The 19,288-nt window shown below is 38.1% G+C and overlaps 1 protein-coding gene across 3 annotated transcripts in view; it reads left to right on the top strand.

The window, feature by feature from the left end:
- EIF5B (eukaryotic translation initiation factor 5B) overlaps positions 1 to 19,288 on the top strand; it is a 40,602-nt gene that overhangs the window by 17,116 nt on the left and 4,198 nt on the right. For 2 of the 3 annotated variants that reach the window (XM_029999081.2, XM_029999078.2), the window contains exons 4-21: positions 34 to 685; positions 1,166 to 1,386; positions 1,569 to 1,719; positions 3,299 to 3,394; positions 4,580 to 4,672; positions 6,119 to 6,208; positions 8,064 to 8,359; positions 9,001 to 9,108; positions 9,257 to 9,367; positions 10,260 to 10,327; positions 11,455 to 11,596; positions 13,075 to 13,206; positions 13,915 to 14,097; positions 14,231 to 14,392; positions 16,804 to 16,935; positions 18,259 to 18,390; positions 18,505 to 18,581; positions 18,703 to 18,867. In XM_029999081.2, coding sequence (XP_029854941.1) covers positions 184 to 685; positions 1,166 to 1,386; positions 1,569 to 1,719; positions 3,299 to 3,394; positions 4,580 to 4,672; positions 6,119 to 6,208; positions 8,064 to 8,359; positions 9,001 to 9,108; positions 9,257 to 9,367; positions 10,260 to 10,327; positions 11,455 to 11,596; positions 13,075 to 13,206; positions 13,915 to 14,097; positions 14,231 to 14,392; positions 16,804 to 16,935; positions 18,259 to 18,390; positions 18,505 to 18,581; positions 18,703 to 18,867 — 2,861 coding nt within the window. In that variant the 5' untranslated portion in view covers positions 34 to 183. The remainder of the gene's footprint in view (positions 1 to 33; positions 686 to 1,165; positions 1,387 to 1,568; positions 1,720 to 3,298; positions 3,395 to 4,579; positions 4,673 to 6,118; positions 6,209 to 8,063; positions 8,360 to 9,000; positions 9,109 to 9,256; positions 9,368 to 10,259; positions 10,328 to 11,454; positions 11,597 to 13,074; positions 13,207 to 13,914; positions 14,098 to 14,230; positions 14,393 to 16,803; positions 16,936 to 18,258; positions 18,391 to 18,504; positions 18,582 to 18,702; positions 18,868 to 19,288) is intronic. The other variant, XM_029999080.2, reaches the window with a different exon arrangement.

The raw sequence follows: 19,288 nt of genomic DNA, 5'->3' as shown, positions 1-19,288 counted from the left end.
TCATGGCTGATTATTGAATTGTTTAATTACCAGGTTGAAAATGACAATGAAGAAAGCTTATCAAAACAAGATAAAAAAAGGAAAGGAAAGAGTAAAAAAGCTAATCTGGAAAATGACTATGACAGTGAGGAAGTGGAAGATAAAGATAAAAAATCTAAAAAAACTCAGAAAGCAAGACAAGACATGCTTTCTGGCAGTGATGATGATGATCATGAGACACAGCTTAAGAAAAGCAAGGGGAAAACTCAGAAGTCAAATAAAAAGCATGATCTGTCAGAAGAAGATGAAACTAACATTAAGAAAAGCAAAGACCGTGCGGGGGCAGTGTCTACAGGTGAGAGTGGTGATGAATCAGATGAAGTCTCCCAATCTAGAAAAGGACAAAAGAAAAACCAAAAACCAAAGTCCACTCCTGCTGCTGAAAGTGGCGATGATGAAGAAGAACCTTCATTCAAAGTAAAAACAGTGGCTCAGAAGAAGGCAGAAAAAAAAGAACGTGAAAGGAAAAAACGTGAGGAAGAAAAAGCCAAACTGAGGAAGCAGAAAGAGAAGGAAGAATTAGAAGGTGGTAAAGAACCAGCAAAGCCAAAGGAAGCTCAAAAAAAAGCTGAAGGGAAGGCTTCTCCTGAAGTCATGGCAGCCCCTGGCCCTGGGGAAAAAGGAGAGACTCCTGCAGGAGCAGAGGGTTAGTAATGTGGTTTCTAAAACTGTAATTTAAACACTGTAGCTTTTGTAAGAGGGCCAAAGAGTTGGTGGGCAGTGAGAATGATTTGGTGCTTTATTCTCAATTGGGAATACTGGACACTTGGTAGCCTTGTCTGCCTCTTTGTGTTGGGTCACATGTGGCTGTTTTTTCTGGCCTGTAGTTTGTTCAGGTACATGGGAAAACAAAAGCCAGGTGGTGAATTCTCATTATGATATATTTTTACAGTTCTGTATTGCAAACATACATTTTTCACTTCCCAGTTACTCTGTTACTTTAAGACTTCAGGCCCTGACTTTGTAACTTGAGACAGTTTTATTTTTTTCATTTTGAAGTGCTTATGTAGTAGCCAGTAAAAATGTTCCTCATTTGGTGTTATTTATCATATTTGAAACATTAATTGTATTTAGAATAACTTCAAAATTTCTGGGATCTTTCAATGTATGCCTTTTCTTTCTGTAGCTGATGACAATGAGGGGGACAAAAAGAAAAAAGACAAGAAAAAAAAGAAAGGTGAGAAAGAAGAAAAAGAGAAAGAGAAGAAAAAGGGTCCCAGTAAAGCCACGGTTAAAGCTATGCAAGAAGCCTTGGCTAAAATGAAAGAGGAGGAGGAAAGGGCAAAAAGAGAGGAGGAAGAACGCATAAGACGACTGGAGGAACTAGAAGCGAAGCGCAAAGAGGAGGTACTGTGTATCTTACTCTGAGGACAGAATAAAGGAGAGGATAATCTTAACCTGTACCCTTGCTGGTGCTGTTGGTGGATTAGTCCTTAATATGTTTCTCATCAATAGAATATACACGTGGCCAGCTTTTGTGTAAAGCATGCTTTAAAATTTCCACTTTTTTTTTTTAAACCTTTTTCTAGGAACGATTAGAGCAAGAGAGGAAAGAAAGAAAGAAACAGAAGGAAAAAGAGAGGAAGGAGCGTTTGAAGAAGGAGGGAAAACTTTTAACAAAAGCTCAACGAGAAGCCAGAGCCAGAGCGGAGGCTACTCTTAAACTACTCCAAGCTCAGGGTAAGCAGTAAAGTTTAAAATAATAATAATTAAAAAAAAAAAAATCATACTCCTTGTTGCTCTGTGTGTGTTTGTTTTATCTGGAGCTAGGAGGGCAAATGCTGAGTAATTCCATGTCAAGCTGCTCTGTTGTCAAGGAAAGCAGTGTGTGTGCCCCACCCGCCCTTTTTTTTTTTTAAAGTAGATTTAAATGTCTGTATATTTTTATCTTACACTTTAAATATCCAACTTTTTAATACATTCCACTTGTGGTTTAAAGATGTTAGTTATGGAACTTAGGAAAAATCACTTCTTTCCATTGCTTAGTCCAAACGCCAGGAAAAGCAGATAGGCTGTGCTGTGTATCTTGTAAGACCGGTGATCTAGATCCTTTTGAATTAATTCATGTGCTCGCTTAAGCAAGTGCATTGTTTTGCTTCGAGTTAGCTAGTCCATGGGAACAGTATATTGTCCTCTTGCATTTTCTTCAGGAAAAGGGTATGTAGGAGCTTTCCTGCTTTTCTGTCAAATATAATCTGTTTCCATTGCAATGAGGTAAATGTATCCAATGTATTGTAAGCCCATACGAGTTCCTGGTGACTTGGTTGTGGTTAAGGAAAGAAATGAATTCCTGAGTGCTGAGTAGCCTTCTTTTTGTATTTGTAGAGAACAACATCTGACACTTTGCTGGTAGGTGGATACGTAACGGTAGGAATCTCTGTAGCTAGTAAAATGTTTGGAGCTCTTAAACATACACAAAGGCCATTTTTCTTCAGTCCTTGCTGTAGGTATTAGAATCCTTCTATTTGTGTGCTGCCACAACTGGATTTTTGTCAAATCTACAGTGTAAATCACACAGCACCTGAAGGAATTTTGAATGTTTCGGAAGGTGCAGCAATAATTAAATTATTAATTTGTCTTTGCACAAAACTTCTGTTTTTAATTGAATCCCTTCCAACATTACAGTGCTGTCTTTCTGGTGAGGTGAAAGTGAAGCTGATGAATTGAACCTGGCATTATTTTAATACCTAAAACCATCTATGTTGTTAAAAAAAAAAAACAAACCGAAACACCACCAACATTGAGCAAAAGGGAAAATACTATCTAGTGAACAATCTTAAGCTTTTAAGAAGAGCTGTGCCTCTTAACTGCTTCAGATTGTCTGAAAGTAGGATGATTGGCAGACTGGTGTTAAGTGAGTTTTAGCATAACAGACCTTAAATTGACATATGCTTGTTAAACTTGAGGTATGTGTGTTCATGAAATCCTATATAAGTATGTGATAGCTTTAAATCTGGAGTCTAGGATGAGATTGCTTTTTGGGGGGAGGGGGTGGTGTGGTTGGTATTTTTTTTTCCCCCATTATTAATCTAACTTCTTTTTGGGAGCATTCAGAGTATCTGAAGAACTCTACTTTGCTCAAGTTTTGCAGCTTTTGAAAATCAAACTTTTTAAAAAGATAAAATATGCTTTGACCATACTTTCCACTCTTTTCCTTCCCCCACCTTGTGATTTTGGAAAACGTGTTCTCATTTAAACCAAAGCTTATGTTTAGTAATTAATCACCTGGATTTTCTTTCTAACGATTTCTTTTTTGCAGGTGTTGAAGTGCCATCCAAAGACTCTGTGCCAAAGAAGAGGCCAATATATGAAGACAAAAAGAAAAAGAAGCAGCAGCAGCCCGAAAATAAAGAAGGTGTGGTTTGCATATAGGGATACTTAATAGATTAGTCACGTTTCCGGAAGTGTTTGTGGAATAAATCAGATAATCCTAAACTAATTGCGCTTCAGGGTGCCTGTGAGGTTCTTTTGACACCCCTACCCCCATATGGAAGTGCTGATGTATTAGAATCCTGAAGGCTGCTCACTTAATCCTTTGTTTTACAATCTACTTGGCTGTTATTTTTTTTCCTAACCAGGGTATTTTCTTTAGAATTTCTAAATGTTGGAGATGTGCAGAATGTAAAGGCCTTTTACAAATGTGAGGCTAAATGCTTTGTGTGCATATGTAGGTTAAATACAACGTAGTATAAGTAATAATGACTTGTAATTAAGTCTAAGTTGATGTCGCAGGATGAAAGGGGTTTGATCCTAGTTTTAGTCCTTTTAAGTTGGAGACAATTTTTTGTTTGTTTGTTTTCTTGTATATGAAACCAGTTTTCAGTTTCCAGGGCATGAGTAGTTCAGCGAGCTTGCATTTTTGAAAACTTAGAATTTATTGCACTAGCTAGACGTAGAGTGAATGTGTTAGAATTTTTTACTTTTGTGCTTCGTCGTTTTCCTGTGGGGGTTTTACTGCGGCTCTTCTCAAGACTATTCCTTAGTTTAAAAAAACCCAAACCCTCCTTGCATAAGGTTGTGTTTTGGTTGTTTTTTTTTTTTTAATTTACCTGTTTTTTACATTCAACGTGAGTGTTACGTGGCTACTTACGACTTAAAGAGTGTGTATAAAGAATTGAGAATGGTGCTTGTCTGAATCGTATTAGTGTTGGGTTTGTTTTTTTTTTATATGGAACAGTAGAGCAAGAGTGGGTAGTTCATTAGTATGACTTCATTTTCTCTTGTCTTTTAAAGAAAGTTGTTTTTTGGGGTTTTTTTTTTAATGTTCAAAAGCAATGGTAATCCTCTTAGCCGATAACTGACCTATCACATAAATCTATTTAACTGGTTACAAAGCCAAATGCTTTTCAAATAAGCCACATGCTCTGACTTTGTTTTAGCTCAGTAAGTGGGAGTTCAGTTAGTTTGGTATTACACAAATTCAGATTTTCTTTACTTGTAACAGCACAACTTAAAAATAGAACTTAAATGTGAAGCTGTATGTCTAACTAAGTTGGTCTGCACTTTGGAAGAATGTAGCAAACCATTTGCTTGCTTGCAATTTCAGAAAGCGTGGAGGTAACTTCCCCAGCTGAAGATGCGGTAGAACTGGAAACACCAGTAAAAGAGGAGACTCCTCTTCCAGTAGAGCCAGGTTAGTAGTAATGCTAATAAACTTAAAACACATGAGACTGTGTGGCAGTACTGCATGGTAGCTATCATGCCTTGTTGGATGGGGGCTCAGTGGCCATCCTTTCTTGAGGTACTTGCTGTTTTTTTCTTTACCTAAGGGAGGAACTGATGGAATTTCATGGAATAAAAAGGCATGAAGCTTCAAAATGAGCGTGTAAAGGTCCCTTATTCTGGGTGAACTCTAGTGTTCAATTGGCTTAGGCAACTATCTCAAATAAGCACATTCAGTGCCTTATGATTAGCTCCCTTGACTTTTCATTTGCTTTCTAAAAGGCTGTTTTGTCAGTGGTTAGGAGGGGGCAGGGAGGAAATATGCTGCTTTCTTGTATTGATACTACAGTATTCACAGTGATTGTATTCTTGATTCCAAATGTTTTGCTTTCACAAGTGCTGAATGCAGTGGATATGGGTTAGCTTGTGAAACTGAGTTTCAGCCTAGCAGGTGATTGTTGCCCTCATTTTTGCCTACACACAGTACTTGTTTTGGCAAAATCACTTTGTACTGGACTTCTTCCTCAGCAGGGAGATTTTCAATTTCTACACTTATTCTCAAGTCAGACAAATACTGACAAAATTTCCAGCATTTTGAAAACAAATCTGAATGTGTACTCTAATTCTAGCTTGACTTATCTCTTGAAGGAGCAATTGAGACCCCCCCCAGAGAAGGGCTTACTGGCAGAACATTAGTTCCCAGTTAATATTCTAGCAGTCTGGAACTTGATCTTCATTTCAAAGAGCTGAAATTTGATGACACTCCTTGTGCTGCAACATATATATTGTTTAATGCCTCTTTTGGAGAGGGTTAAAAGTTTTCATTTTTCCATTTGTCTGTTACTAAGAGCTGCAGTCTTTTCACATATCTGACTGAATTCCTGCTGGAGTGAATATATTTAATGGTTCTGGAATCCATGGTGTAATTATGTTAAGGCACCTGGAGTCCTAAAATAGCACCTTCTATAGACAATTTGTTATTTTCCCACTAATTAAAATTAATATTGTAACCCAACTTGTTTTCTTTTTCTCTGTCACTTTGTTACACATGGCTGATTGTTAATTGGGCAGCTCCTTTCAATGAACGTAGTTGTGGTACAGGTTTGTGTGGCATGCATTATGCAGGCACTTGCATGATATGCAGACAGGAACTAGATGAATAGTTTAGCTATGTCTTCTAAAAATATGTTTTGTTAGGCAAAGATGCTAGCACTATAGGATTTTGTGGAGAGAACTGAAGATTATTTCTTAAGTATGGAGCATTTTCTGTTGAGGGAACATGGAGATAATTTGGTAGAATTGTGGTAGCAGCAAACCTGTAAGTTGCAGTTGTCAGTATGTCAAAGGACGGGGCATCTAAAAATGTTGTATGTTGCTGGGCTTTTTCTTTCTTTTCCTTTAATGTCGGATTTCTTAGTTTCAGAAGAAAAGGAGGAAGAAGAAGAAACGGAAGATGCGGGTTTGGATGACTGGGAAGCTATGGTTAGTGATGAAGATGGAGAGAAAGGTGGGCATGTAAATACCAAATGGATGCTTTTTCTGATTAAGAGGTTTCTTTGGGCTGAGTTTTTTGTTTCTGTAGAAAACAATTTGTATTTAGATTCTCCCCCTGCCCCATTAGACAAATTGTGAGGCAAATAGATAAATAGATGAAATGATAAATAGATATAAGATCCTCTTCTCAAAGGCAGAGCTTTCAGAAACTGTACAAATACTGCTCAAGGACCACCCTTTGGAGATACTCATATGTGCAGTTATCACCTAAAATAAATCCGTTGGAATTTTTTGTTCATATTTATGGGAGTAAAAATCCTCTTCTCTTAAAATGTGGTTAAATCACCTCTGGGAGTTTAGGGAAACCTTTTACTTGGTACTGTATTCCGCAAGTAACCACTCCAAAGCCATAACTGTTTAACTACACAAATCTGGCAACATCTAGGAGAGTGCCTTTGAGACAAGTTTTCAAACTGGGAGACTAAGATGGTGAGAAGTTTAGTGTGCATGCATTATAGTATGTTCTAGATACTTTCTCTCATCTGCTTCTTTGAGAGGCAGGTGCAGAAGAAAGGAAAGAATTGCCAGAATATTCATATTCCTGCGCTTATATGCCAAAGCCCGTATTCTGTCTGTGGCCAACAGCAATATTTATGGGGAGGTTAGAGCTGCACAAGAATGCAGGGGTAACTTCTCAGGTGTTTTCTTCCAGTGGTGGAGAAAGCCGTATTGCTGCGAGTCTTCCTGAACAGGAGTTGATCGCTGTTCTTAGCGCTGCCATGATGTGTCTTCATTGTTTCTTAAGATAAAAGACTATTCATCAAATATTTTTTTGTCTCGCTCAGCCCTATACTTCTGGCAGCTGTGCTTCTAAGTGTAGTACTTCATATACATACATGTACAGCAGTATAGATTTTATTTCAGCATAAGTGTGTGTTCCTGTGGTGCTGGACTGTTCCACTTGGAGTTCTAAGGGCTGCTCACCTTCTTGAAAGTCTGTTGTAGTCTGTTGCCACTGTCCTGGGGAGAGTGTCACGTCCCACTTCTTGCTGCTTGGATTTCAAGGATCTGGCAATGTGATCCAGAAAAAGAGCCTTCCTGGGAATTAGATTTAATGTATTACTAAGCTGATGGACTTTCAGTGTAGCAAGGAAACATAACTAATCTCTAAGAGCAGTGAGCCTCCTAGCAGCTCTGTAAGGAAGAGAATGCATGGCTTTAAAGTGTTCATTAGCTTGTCTCTTATGGTGTTTGCAAGTGTGATAAATGGGAAGCTTTCAAAGAAAAAATTACTTTTTGATAATTCTTTTTGTTTACTGAAGAATTCCTCTGAAAAACATTAATCTTATCTGAACAGTCTAGGAAAACCTTAAGATGAGATTTTTAAAAGGTGTACAAGAGACTATTTGTTCTGATTTGTTACTTCTGCTTAAATGTGCATTCCTGATCAGTAATACACAGAATCCATATTGTGTTGAATTTTGGAGTATTTTGGCTTTCTGTTTGAAGGTGTTACTGCATTCCTTCCTTTATGAAGAGCATACAGCTTTAAAGAATGTCACTTCATCTGAATGTTTGCAAACAATGTCGTGCTAAGTGTGCTGATAATATCATTCCTCCCCTCACCCCAGACTCAGGCTGCTTGCACAGATTCTAAACACAAGTCAGCAGCTCTGAACATGAAACACTTTTTTTTTATATTGAAAGTTGAAAAATTATCTTGACTAGCACTTCTTGACTGGAACCTACTCTCAGTCCTCACTCTTCTACTGTAGTCTCTCTTTGTTTTTTTTTTTTGTTGCCCTCTCCCCCACAAGTGTGAATTTGATAGAGAATTTTTACTTTAGATTTTGGATTTTTTTTGACAGAGAGCAAACCTGTCCACATTGAAGTCAAAGAACAAAATGAAGTGGATGAGGAAGAGGAGGAGGAAGAAGATGAGGAGGAAGATGAAGAAGAGAGTGAGGAATCTGAAGATAGTGAAGGGAGTGAAGATGAGGATGAAAAGACTTCAGATGAGAGAGAGGCAGACTCCCAAGCTGTTGGAAAACAATCTATGGAAAAAAAGCCCAGCAAGGAAATTAGCTCTGATTCTGAGTACGACTCTGATGATGACCGCACTAAGGAAGAGCGTGCTTATGACAAAGCTAAACGGAGAATCGAGGTATTAAGATACAGCTTTATTTGAACAGCTGGAGTCCTGTGTTGTATAAGAAACAACTTAATCTTCAGTTCATTGAAGAGCCTTTCAACCATGTTTGTCAAAATGATGGCTGTGTCATGACTAAAATTTAGGCAGGTCCAGAAATTGGGTTAATTAAGAAAAAATACCTGGTTTTTGCCTGAAGATGAAGTATTTGGTTTTAGACAACTAGATCACAAAGAATGTGCATTTCAGTGTTGTTCCCCTCCACCTCTCCCCCTCCTGGAGAAGGAAGCTTTTATCCTTTACAGATAGATATTTAAGAGTTTTAAAAGATGTATTTCTAAACTGTTCAACATTTTTGGGGCTGCTAATGTCTCCTGTTTCCTTACCCAAGGTGCTTCTTTAGAATGCACCATCAACAAAGCTACATGTTAGTGGGTATAACAGCTTAGCCTACTAGAATGTAAACAAACCCAACCGAACAAAAACTTAACTGTTAGTTGTAAATTTTTGATTTGCCAAAAGAGGGATGACGGATGTTGAACTGCCTTGAAAACTTAAGTTCCAGTTAACTGTTTTATGTATGTATGTAATCAAGTCAAGAGGTGAGTTGTGGTTTTTGGTTTATACTTAGCAATTTTTATGTGTCTCTTACATAGAAGCGACGAGCTGAAAACAGCAAAAATATGAACACTGAAAAGCTTAGAGCACCGGTTATCTGTGTCCTGGGGCATGTAGACACAGGCAAGACCAAAATTTTAGACAAGGTAAGATGTGGAATGTGAAGGCACTGCCTGTGCATCTTGTTTATGCATGTGTTTTTTTTTTGTTGAAAATAGAAAGACTTAAAGTATACTCAAAGAGATGACTTTAGTCTCTTACATGTAAGTATTTCTGGTCTTTTTTTGTCTTTAGCTCCGCCATACTCATGTACAGGACAGTGAAGCTGGTGGTATCACTCAGCAGATTGGTGCGACTAATGTTCCCCTTGAAGCTATTAACGAGCAAACTAAGATGGTGAAAAATGTAAGTTGTAGCACTTCAAAGACTGTTTTTTAAAAAATACGAAATGTAAACTAGTTAAGGCCTTGTGAAATTTCCTGATGTGGGCAGATGTACTTTACCCCCGTCTCTCATATTGGGGTTGATTGTTTTTTAATTCCTATCCTTCCCCCCTGCCCAAAGGGGAGGCTGTCTCATTTTTCATTGTAGTTGATATGTTTGGATTCAGTTAATGCATTGCTGCTACTTCAGAAAAATATACAAATACTGCTCACTCTGTTCTGGACAGTACGCATATGTACAAAGACTGCTTATTTGTCAGTATTTTGACTGTAAATTGAGACTTTTGAAACTTACTGAGTGTATTTTCTGTTAAAAACTTACCTTTTTACTGTGTGTGCTGAAATTGGGCCAATTCCTGGGTGATGAATTTTATTGTGTTACAGAAATAGTAACTGTTCTGTATTGCTTGTTTTGGATACTATATCCTATTTTGCTTGCAGCAGCAGCTGACTGAAAAATCTTGGTAGTGATGACTTCTTCCAAGACTTTACTCAATTTATTAAAAATGTAAAGTCAGTGGAGAGGAAGAAATCTTCAAGACAAGAATGATAAATCTCACGAGCCTGAACTATTTTTTCCTTTGTAGGCTGTCTTGTCTTACAAATTTTAGCTGAGCTTATGGCCACTTGATACCTAGGGGAATGTGCTGCATCATTTTTTTTTTTTTTATATTGAAATGAGCTTTGACTGATTTGGTTTATGGAGGGTGCTGGCCTTTCTTAAAATATGTAGCTGGAATTTTGAAGTAAAGGCTGTCAGTAATGCTGCCAGCTCTTAGTTTTTTTTTTTTTTTTTTTTTTTTTTCTTCTTCTTCTGTAATCTTTACAAGGTGGCTAATATTTTGAAATGTTAGTTTGACAGAGAGAACATAAAAATTCCAGGCATGCTGATAATCGACACTCCAGGACATGAGTCTTTCAGGTAATGTTCTCTCACAATATAGTACTTCCCAGAGTGATGGCTAAAGTGTCTAGATATATTTTTAACAAAGTGCTAGGTCTTTGCCTAATCCATTGTGTTTCTTCTCACTTTAAAAAAACCCAACAACCTAAAGTAGAGGAGTAAGTGGATTTGCTTAGTTTGCAGGTGCTTTTTATATCTGGTTAATTATCTGTCTTTGTGCCAGTTGAGCCATGAATTGTCTGAAAAAGCATGTAAATAACTTGTTTCTTAATAGTTAGTGTAAGAGGAAAGACGGAAGCAGGAAGCTAGCTGGAGAAGAAAAGGTGAGAATTTCAGGTGACATAAGTACTCTGCTATGAAGAATTAAAACTTCTGTCCTAGCCTTCAGTTCATAGTGTCCCAGTTGAGGTAACTGAGTTCATAAGACTGAAAGTTAACCAGTTGCACAAGTCAGCTGAGTCTTTAGCAGAGATCATATGCTGTCTAGGAACACCAGTGGCATGCAGGTAAACCACTAAATCAACTCCTAAGTTTAAAACGTGATATGCATAACTGTACTCATGTGGTAGTGCTCAGGTGAAATCTCCAAACAGAAGGATTAAGACTTTGATGTGACATTCTTAAACATAAACCTTGCAAGCATTGCGATGCCATGTCTTAGGGCATTTGGTAATGTTCCGATCAGTTCCTCGGCATCATACCACTTACAGCTCTTCATCTTGTAGCCAGGTTTTGTTTGGCACCAAAGATGTCTGATAATCTTAGTGTTTATGTAGTATTGTATAATAAACTATCTTGTTCGGATTTTGCACTCCTGTGTTTCATTGTAACTGTCTGAATTCTCACTCAGGAAAAATCAGAACACATCTCAACTTGTAAAAAATATAGAATAATAGGAAAACTCTTGGGAGAATACTAGTTTCTTATTTTTGCTTACACATACTCTAATATATTCTGTTAAATGGAATTTACACAGTGTGATTTGAATATTTTTTGATATAGTTTACATTTTTGAGTGAAAAATAACTACTTGATCAGCTTTAGCTTTTTGTTGGTCAGTGTATGTTTGACATTGTATTTGGTGTTTTTATTAAAGTTCTGTTGCTATGTGACTGATTCTTTTTTTTTTTCTCTTACTGCCACAGCAATCTAAGAAATAGAGGAAGCTCACTTTGTGATATTGCTATACTTGTAGTTGACATCATGCATGGTTTGGAGCCACAGACAATTGAATCAATAAATCTGTTGAAATCGAAGAAATGCCCCTTTATAGTAGCTCTCAACAAGGTAAGATAGTTTTTTACTCTGATAGTGTGTTTTTCTACTCTCATAGTATATTTGGCATCTGACAGTTTTCTGCTTTCTTCCATGAACTTGAATTGTTTGTGTAAAGTCTAAAGCGGTGGCTCGTAGATCCTCTCTATTGCATTTTTTTATGTCCTTTATACCCTAATGGCTTTACTGGAGTTTTGCAAAACAATCTATCAGTTCTTATCAGAGTCCTTACTGATAAGTTTCTTTACATTATGTAACTTCTGTATATGGTTCGCACTTCTGAAGTTGTACTTCAGTTGGGGGGGGGGGAGGTTCTTGCACCTACTTATATGGATTTGTGTGCATTTTCTGATGAAATTGAAAGACAAGCTTTATGTTGAAAAGTCTTACTTTATTTTAGCTACTGATACTTGTTAGTTTGACTTGAAGATAAGCTGGCTTTTAAGCTCATGGAACAGTAATGTTGATCACTGGTGGGAAGTATTTCAGGCTCTGCAATATTAGATGGTAAAGCCAGTTATTTTCAGCCTTGTTTTTAGAAATCCCATGCATGAGAAATTACACTGGCTGTTTGTGATGGCTTATATGAGTTACCATAAGGAAATTGCTCGTGTCCAATGACTTTGGATACTATCTGAGATGCTGACAGAGAACTTACAGAAGGGTATTCATGTGCACTATCAAAATTGCAGTACACTTTAAAAAATGAAATAAGCAGTACGATTGAAGGCTGTTGAAACTGAGGCGGCCATTATTTCATTGCTGAAAACACCTGCTTTTTTAAAAAAAATATTGGATGGAGAGGTGTTAAGGCCTACAGTGAGCCTGAGATTAAATAGCCAGTAGTTCTTGCATTTCAGGTTATAGTTCTATCATTTGACCAGGCTATAATCTGTTTTCTAAAGATGTAGTTTTGATTTGTACAGCAAATGTAATAGTTTCTTGGACTAAGTCCGTCCTGCTTTGAAAACTACTTAGGGAGGTATTTCTGAAGTCTGCAGTTGTGTCTTTTGAACAACCCCCCTGTGATCCCTTCGCTGTAGCAACATGGTAAAGGGCCCAAATTCACCAGTAAATTTTAAACGTTCTTTGTAAAACTAGTACAGTCTCTTTTCAGGAAAAAAAACCCCCCAACACTTTTTTTTTTTATGTATGTGAAGCTATATGTCGGTGTCTTCTGAATGTTTTACCTCAAACTTAATGTAATTAATGTATATAAACTTTTCCTGTATGAACCTAGATTATTATAGCTTGAATTTTTAAAACCTGAAGTAGTATTGCTGTCATGAAATACTGTCTGACATTGGGTAAATACATTAACAGAGATAAATATAGCAGCTAAAGCAAATAAAAAGATTTAATTTGATTACTGGAGCAAATAGATGGCTTGCTATGTTGGCTGGTAAAGCATTTATCACAGATGATGTGGCATAAGCATAAAGATGCTCTTTCGTAAGCTGTGTAAGATGACATATTACTGTATTTTCAAGATTGATAGGTTATATGACTGGAAAAAAAGTCCAGATACAGATGTAGCTGTCACTTTAAAGAAACAGAAAAAGAATACGAAAGATGAATTTGAGGAACGTGCGAAAGCTATCATCGTGGAATTTGCAAAGCAGGTAGGCTGGAATATTGAAGGTTCTTTGGTTAACAAAAGTGATAGTAAAGGTGGTGTGTGGGTGGTGTGGTTTGTGTGTGTGGGTTTTTGCTCGGGGTTTTGTTTTGTTTTGTTTGTTGTTTTTTTTTTTTTTTTTTTTGTTTGTTTTTTTTTTTTTTTTTTTCTTTCCACAAAACAACTTGGAATATCAAGAAAACTGTTGCATCTTTTCTGACACGTTGGTGTTTACCTCTCAAACCAAACTTTGTTGTTGTTAAATTAATCTCTTAACTGCTCCATCCTTAGAGTGCTACTTTGGAGAAAAGTAGCAGCTAATTGCTGTGCCTGGTCAATGGAGTCATGAATAACAGATTAAGTTTTCTGTCCCTATTCTTTTCCTCTTTGGGAATCGCCTGAGAGAATCCCATCTGTCTCTTGTTCCCTTGGTTGCTGGCAGGGCATGAATCACATCAGTTCTGGGAACTTCTGTTGGAGACAAACAATGCTGTCTAGAAGCTAGATGTGGTAATTAGCTTTGTAGAGTTATCCCATACTGCTTCCAAGTGTGGGTTGAGGCTTCATGTTCCATAGCATACTGTCAGTACCAATGTTTTTTTTTTTTAAACCGAGATTTAAAAAATGCAATAGGAATTGACTGGGGTTTAATGTTGCTGTTAATACGGATGTGTATGTATGTTTTTCCCTATATAACTATTAATCCTGATTCCAGGGCTTGAACGCTGCCTTGTTTTATGAGAATAAGGATCCCCGCACTTTTGTTTCTCTTGTACCTACCTCTGCTCACACAGGGGATGGCATGGGAAGTCTGATAGCTCTTCTCGTTGAGCTAACACAAACTATGCTGACCAAGAGACTGGCTGAGTGTCAGGAGCTGAGAGCTCAAGTCATGGAGGTAATTCAACAGCTGTTCTTTGAAATTCATCTAGAAATTTCTCCCTTCCCTGCACCCTTCTTCCTGGTAAAAAAAAAAAAAAGTGTGTTTGAAGTGCTTAAATAGGGAGTAACTTTTTTCCCCTTTCCTTCAGGTTAAAGCACTGCCAGGCATGGGCACCACCATAGATGTTATTTTGATTAATGGACGCCTGAAAGAAGGAGACACCATTATTGTTCCTGGGGTAGAAGGTCCTATAGTAACTCAAATTAGAGGTCTTCTGCTACCTCCTCCTATGAAGGAGCTACGAGTTAAGGTATGGAAACTGGTTAGTGTATTGACATTTGGAGAAGATTCAGAACCAGAAAAAAAAAAGCCAAGTTTTATAAAAAATGAGAATGTAGCAGAGTGCAGTTAAATTAGCAGTATCTAAGGATGACTTAAAGGGGAAGACAGTGCAGATCCAGTGTTTTTGTGAATGTGTTTGTATATACCTATTGGTGTGTCTGTTATAACAGCGGCAAAGAAAAGGATCAAGGAGTTGCCTTGCAGTGAGGATTAAGATGTGTATGCTTTAATAAGGGATTCAAGCAGGTGGCTATGTGTGAGAGGGAGATCCCCATCTTAAATGGAAATTGGAGTGTACTAGTACAGTGATTTCTGAGTTAAAGTACATATTATTAATAAAAGTGTTTTTTTAATAACAAAAATCATATACACTTAGATTTGAGAAAAGCAAACAAGTGACTTTCTAGGAGTTGGTGAGTGGTGATGATCAGGACCCCTGCAGAATCTGCAGCCTTTTGTCATTTTCAAGAGTTGTTGGAGGTTTTGCTGCCCTAGTTTTGATAGACTGGGGAGAGACACTGAATTTGAGATCCTGCTTGTATTGCTTTCCATGAAAGGAGGAGAGCCACAGAAATGAACAGCTATGAATACATTAATATTAATACATACAATTAAAAGATGATGAAGAGAGCTGCTCTGATTTTTCCTGTTTCAAGGGGGAGGAATAAGTGCCTGCACAGATTTTGCTTAAGGCAGAGAAAATTGTACAGATAACCTAGGTGAATGTCATAGGGCAGGCCTTAAAGGTTTGGTTTAGAGGTGTAAAACTAGTGTCGGGGTCCTAATCTAAGGCTATAACAATTGTGGTGTGCTTCATTTCACTGGAGAACTGTCCCTGCAGGCCACTGTAGTCCTTAGTGTTTAATCTAGTTCCTTCCTCTAAACTTAGATACTCTTGTAAAGTAGCACTAGTAATTGCTGGGGCCTGGTTTGACGTTGTTGTTCTCTCTCTGCTATAGTGGTCCTCTGTTGTGAGACCGTTGTGGCCTCAGAGGTGCTGAAGGATGCAGTATTGACGTTGAGGTGGAATCTGAGCAAGAGCTTCTTGGCCTGCTTTAAATAGGAAGACAAGAGCCACTCTTTCCACTTGTGTGTATGGCAGTCTAATCAGCTGTGGGGTAGGACAGTTGCCTTGGAGAATCTACGTCAGGCTTCCTGCTCTGGAGCGCAGCTTTACAGTAATAACTTGATAATGGCTAGAAAATGGCAAAAGGAAAACTGACATTTATGCTTAGGTTATGTTCTCTGCTTTGTTGGAAGCTGTTGAATATATTCTGGTACTGTGAGGAATGAATTGAAAGCATTTCCGTCTATTTGCCTCCCTTTATTTAAAGCAGAAGATAAACTGGTCTGTGAAACTCTTATGAGACTTGAGGTTTTCTTGTGGGACTGAATAGCAACATAACAGATCACAGGTTCCCATCAACAAGATCTTCAGATGAGTTTCTCACTTTGGTGGGAGATGGAGTATAGGGTACCAGCACCACGATGAAGAACACTGGGTTTGGGAACGTCTAGCTGCGGAACTGAATCTAAGGGAGCTGGTTTTTCTTGAAGCAGGCAATGAGGATACATTTCAATTCAGCCTATCCATGGGGAATTGTCATCCTTGAAATAAGACCCAAATTTTGGGGTGCAGGGTTAAAAAATAGAGGCTTGCAGGAACAAAGTGCTTACTGAGGAAGGAAGCTGCCTTGCAGTTTCAAGAAAGGGATGGGACATCTCCTAAACAAAAGAAATAGACAAACAAAAAAATCCTTCCAACATTGATTTAAAGGTCTTCAGGAAATAACTGCTTCTGTGATGCTTTAGAGCCATGCCCTGAGTGGGGAGAGATCTTCGAGGTTCCCCTGTGTGGGGAGGAGCACCTGGGAAATCGAGCATGGAACTATGTACATGAGAAGGCTGAATGGGAGGCTTCCCGTGGGACAATGAGACGGCTTTTCCTGCACAGAGCCTTGGGCTGTATCAGCTAAGCTTTAGCGCTTTAGTTGAGCTGTCAGCATCTTCTCCTTACTTCCCTGTGGGGCTGAATTTGAGTTGCTGTTTTTCTTTTTTTAGTGAGCAGCTGCCTATCACTGCTCACTCTTTTCTAGTATATATGCCTTTTTGGCCACCTCCTCTGTTTTTAGATGATTCCCCCTGCCCTGCCCCTCTTGGTGGGGGTGGGGGGGTATCTGAAGGGAGAGGAGCATGCAGACTGAAACATGCAAATGCAAAGTAGAGAAGATCAATGATGGAAGATGGGAGCTGCTGGGCTTCACTGTCATGCTCTCTGCTGTGCTTGCTGGTGGCAAGTTCTTTAGCTGCTCAGCCCTACTTTGTACTGCTGTATAGCATCTATGTGAACTCTTTGCTAGCGTGTGTTCTCGTTTTCAGAACCAGTATGAAAAGCACAAAGAGGTCGTTGCTGCTCAAGGTGTGAAGATTCTTGGGAAAGATTTGGAAAAAACATTGGCTGGTTTACCATTGCTTGTAGCTTATAAAGAGGATGAAGTCCCAGTCCTCAAGGTGAGATGGCTAATGTTGAAATAAGACACTTAAACTGAGGGTAACTGAGTTCTCTGGTGATGAAGCTCATTCAAATCTTGAAAGCTCAGTATGCAAGTAACTGGCTTTTTTTGGTTGCATTTTAAAAACTCTTACAAGATCATGCTGTAGCCTTGGGTCCATGTGAAGCATTAGTGTGGTGATGTTTTTAGTATCTTGACCCTTAGCTTTTCCCTGATATTTTGCTGGGGTGTTTCTGCTGGTAGAATAAGGTTTGAAAACAAGTATCATAGCATAGTTTGGCTATATGTTAATTACTGATTTGGTATTTATAGTAACTTAGGCATATATTTCAATTAAATTATATTAGGCAAGTATCTGCTAGTGGAGTTCTTCAAACTATCATAATTGCAGAGCTGATGTAAGACTTCTATAGTAAATTTCTCTTGTGACTTATACTTTAAAAATGGCAGAGGAAAGAATGTAGCTGTCTTAAAGCCAAAATTGACATGAGATGCTCCTGTTCTCCAAAGTCAGGAAGCTAGTTTAAAAAGGAGTCTCACATGTTGATAGTTTACTTTTAACCATAGTTTTACTTTAGCCTTCTGTCTACTTATCTTTGCCTCTAAAGGGAGGTTAATCTTTCAGGTCCTCCAAATACAGACATTGTTGCTGGGTACATGAGAGTATGTATGTGCACTGCACTAGTAGTAGATATGTGAAGACTTAAAGTAAATGGCAACACCCATTTATCTGTCAGAGGAAGAGACTTGAGTGTTTGGGTTTAAAAGGCATGGGCTCTTAAAAATGTGTTGGTTTTTTTTCATTTTGTTTTTTTAACCTCTCTGAAAGCAGCAAAATGGCCCTGCTGCTCTTGCATCCTCTGTTTTGTACCAGGGCCTAAAAAGTGTTCAGAATCCTTTCCAGCTCACGGTTTTAGGAGCATCTGCTTTTATTGTTGATCCTCAGTTAGGCAACCAAAGATATTGCCACACAGTGAGGGGTGTGTGTTCACTCGGTCTTGCCAGCAGAAACCTACAGTGCTGGGGAGAGCCATGCGTAGTCTGCAGAGAAATGTTACTAACTCCCAAGATGGGCATCTGCTTTGTGTTATATGATCACCTTCTTGCAAAATCCTCAAGTTCATTTCAGACTTTTCTAATGCCAGAAACAAACAGCAGTGTACCACAGGGCTGTGCATGACTTACGCTGCAGGTCTGTAAGTTGGTGCCTATCAGTATGGCTGTCATACTTTCAGCAGCTCATGAACAGAAAGACTTAGTACCCAGAGGCATAAATAGCAATAGAACTAAAACTTGCTTTTTTCCTTGTTTTGTCCTAAAGGATGAACTAATACATGAACTGAAGCAAACACTGAATGCAATCAAATTAGAAGAGAAAGGTGTTTATGTCCAGGCTTCTACTTTAGGCTCTTTAGAAGCATTACTTGAATTTCTTAAAACATCAGAAGTGCCAGTAAGTATTTCTGTGCTGTGTCGGATGTTGTTGTCTCTATGTTTTAGTTGGTAACTGTTCACTTTTGACTTAAAAAGATTAGTGACTGATTTATGTGGCTTTCTTCTTCAACAGTATTCAGGAATTAATATAGGTCCTGTCCATAAAAAAGACGTTATGAAGGCATCAGTTATGTTGGAGCATGACCCACAGTAAGTAACTTCTTCACTTTACTATGTAGATAAATGCACGGTGGTGTTTCAGAAAGGTCCCCTCCTTAGCTCTGGTTCTACGGTCTGTCTAGTAAACTGTTTGACTTATTTTTACTTACAGATACGCAGTCATTCTAGCATTTGATGTGAGGATTGAACGTGATGCACAGGAAATGGCTGATAGTTTAGGAGTTCGAATTTTTAGTGCTGAAATAATTTATCACTTATTCGATGCCTTCACAAAATATAGACAAGACTACAAAAAACAGAAACAAGAGGAATTCAAGTAAGTAAGAGCAATCCTATTCTGGATGCTTTCCAAATAAGTGTCTCTTAATTGTTTTATTATAAATGAAATTGTATTTAACTTTTTGTTGCCATATTATTATTTAGCATGAAGTTCTGATGGGAAGGAAGGAAAGGAGGAAGAGCATAGGACAGTAACTCCAGTCTAATTGTTTACATCTGGGATTAGGCTTAGTAGGGTGAGAGTTGTGAAGCAGTTACAAGATTTAGCTAAAACTGTCATGTAATATGGAGCGTTCTTATTAACATTTGCTTTGTATACTTGGCTTCTGTTCCTAGTTTGTGACAGATGGGTTAGTCTTGCAGAGTTAAGAAAACAAAACTAAAGTGATTTGGATTCTATTGTTTCATGTTTATGCAATTGCAGTGTACAGGGCTTAATTTCGACTGCAGTAATATGA

The sequence above is a fragment of the Aquila chrysaetos genome, chromosome 23, assembly GCF_900496995.4.
Source record: "Aquila chrysaetos chrysaetos chromosome 23, bAquChr1.4, whole genome shotgun sequence".
Taxonomy (NCBI): Eukaryota; Metazoa; Chordata; class Aves; order Accipitriformes; family Accipitridae; genus Aquila; species Aquila chrysaetos.
Note: the sequence above shows the minus strand (reverse complement) of the source record. Positions and strands in the feature narration are given on the sequence as shown.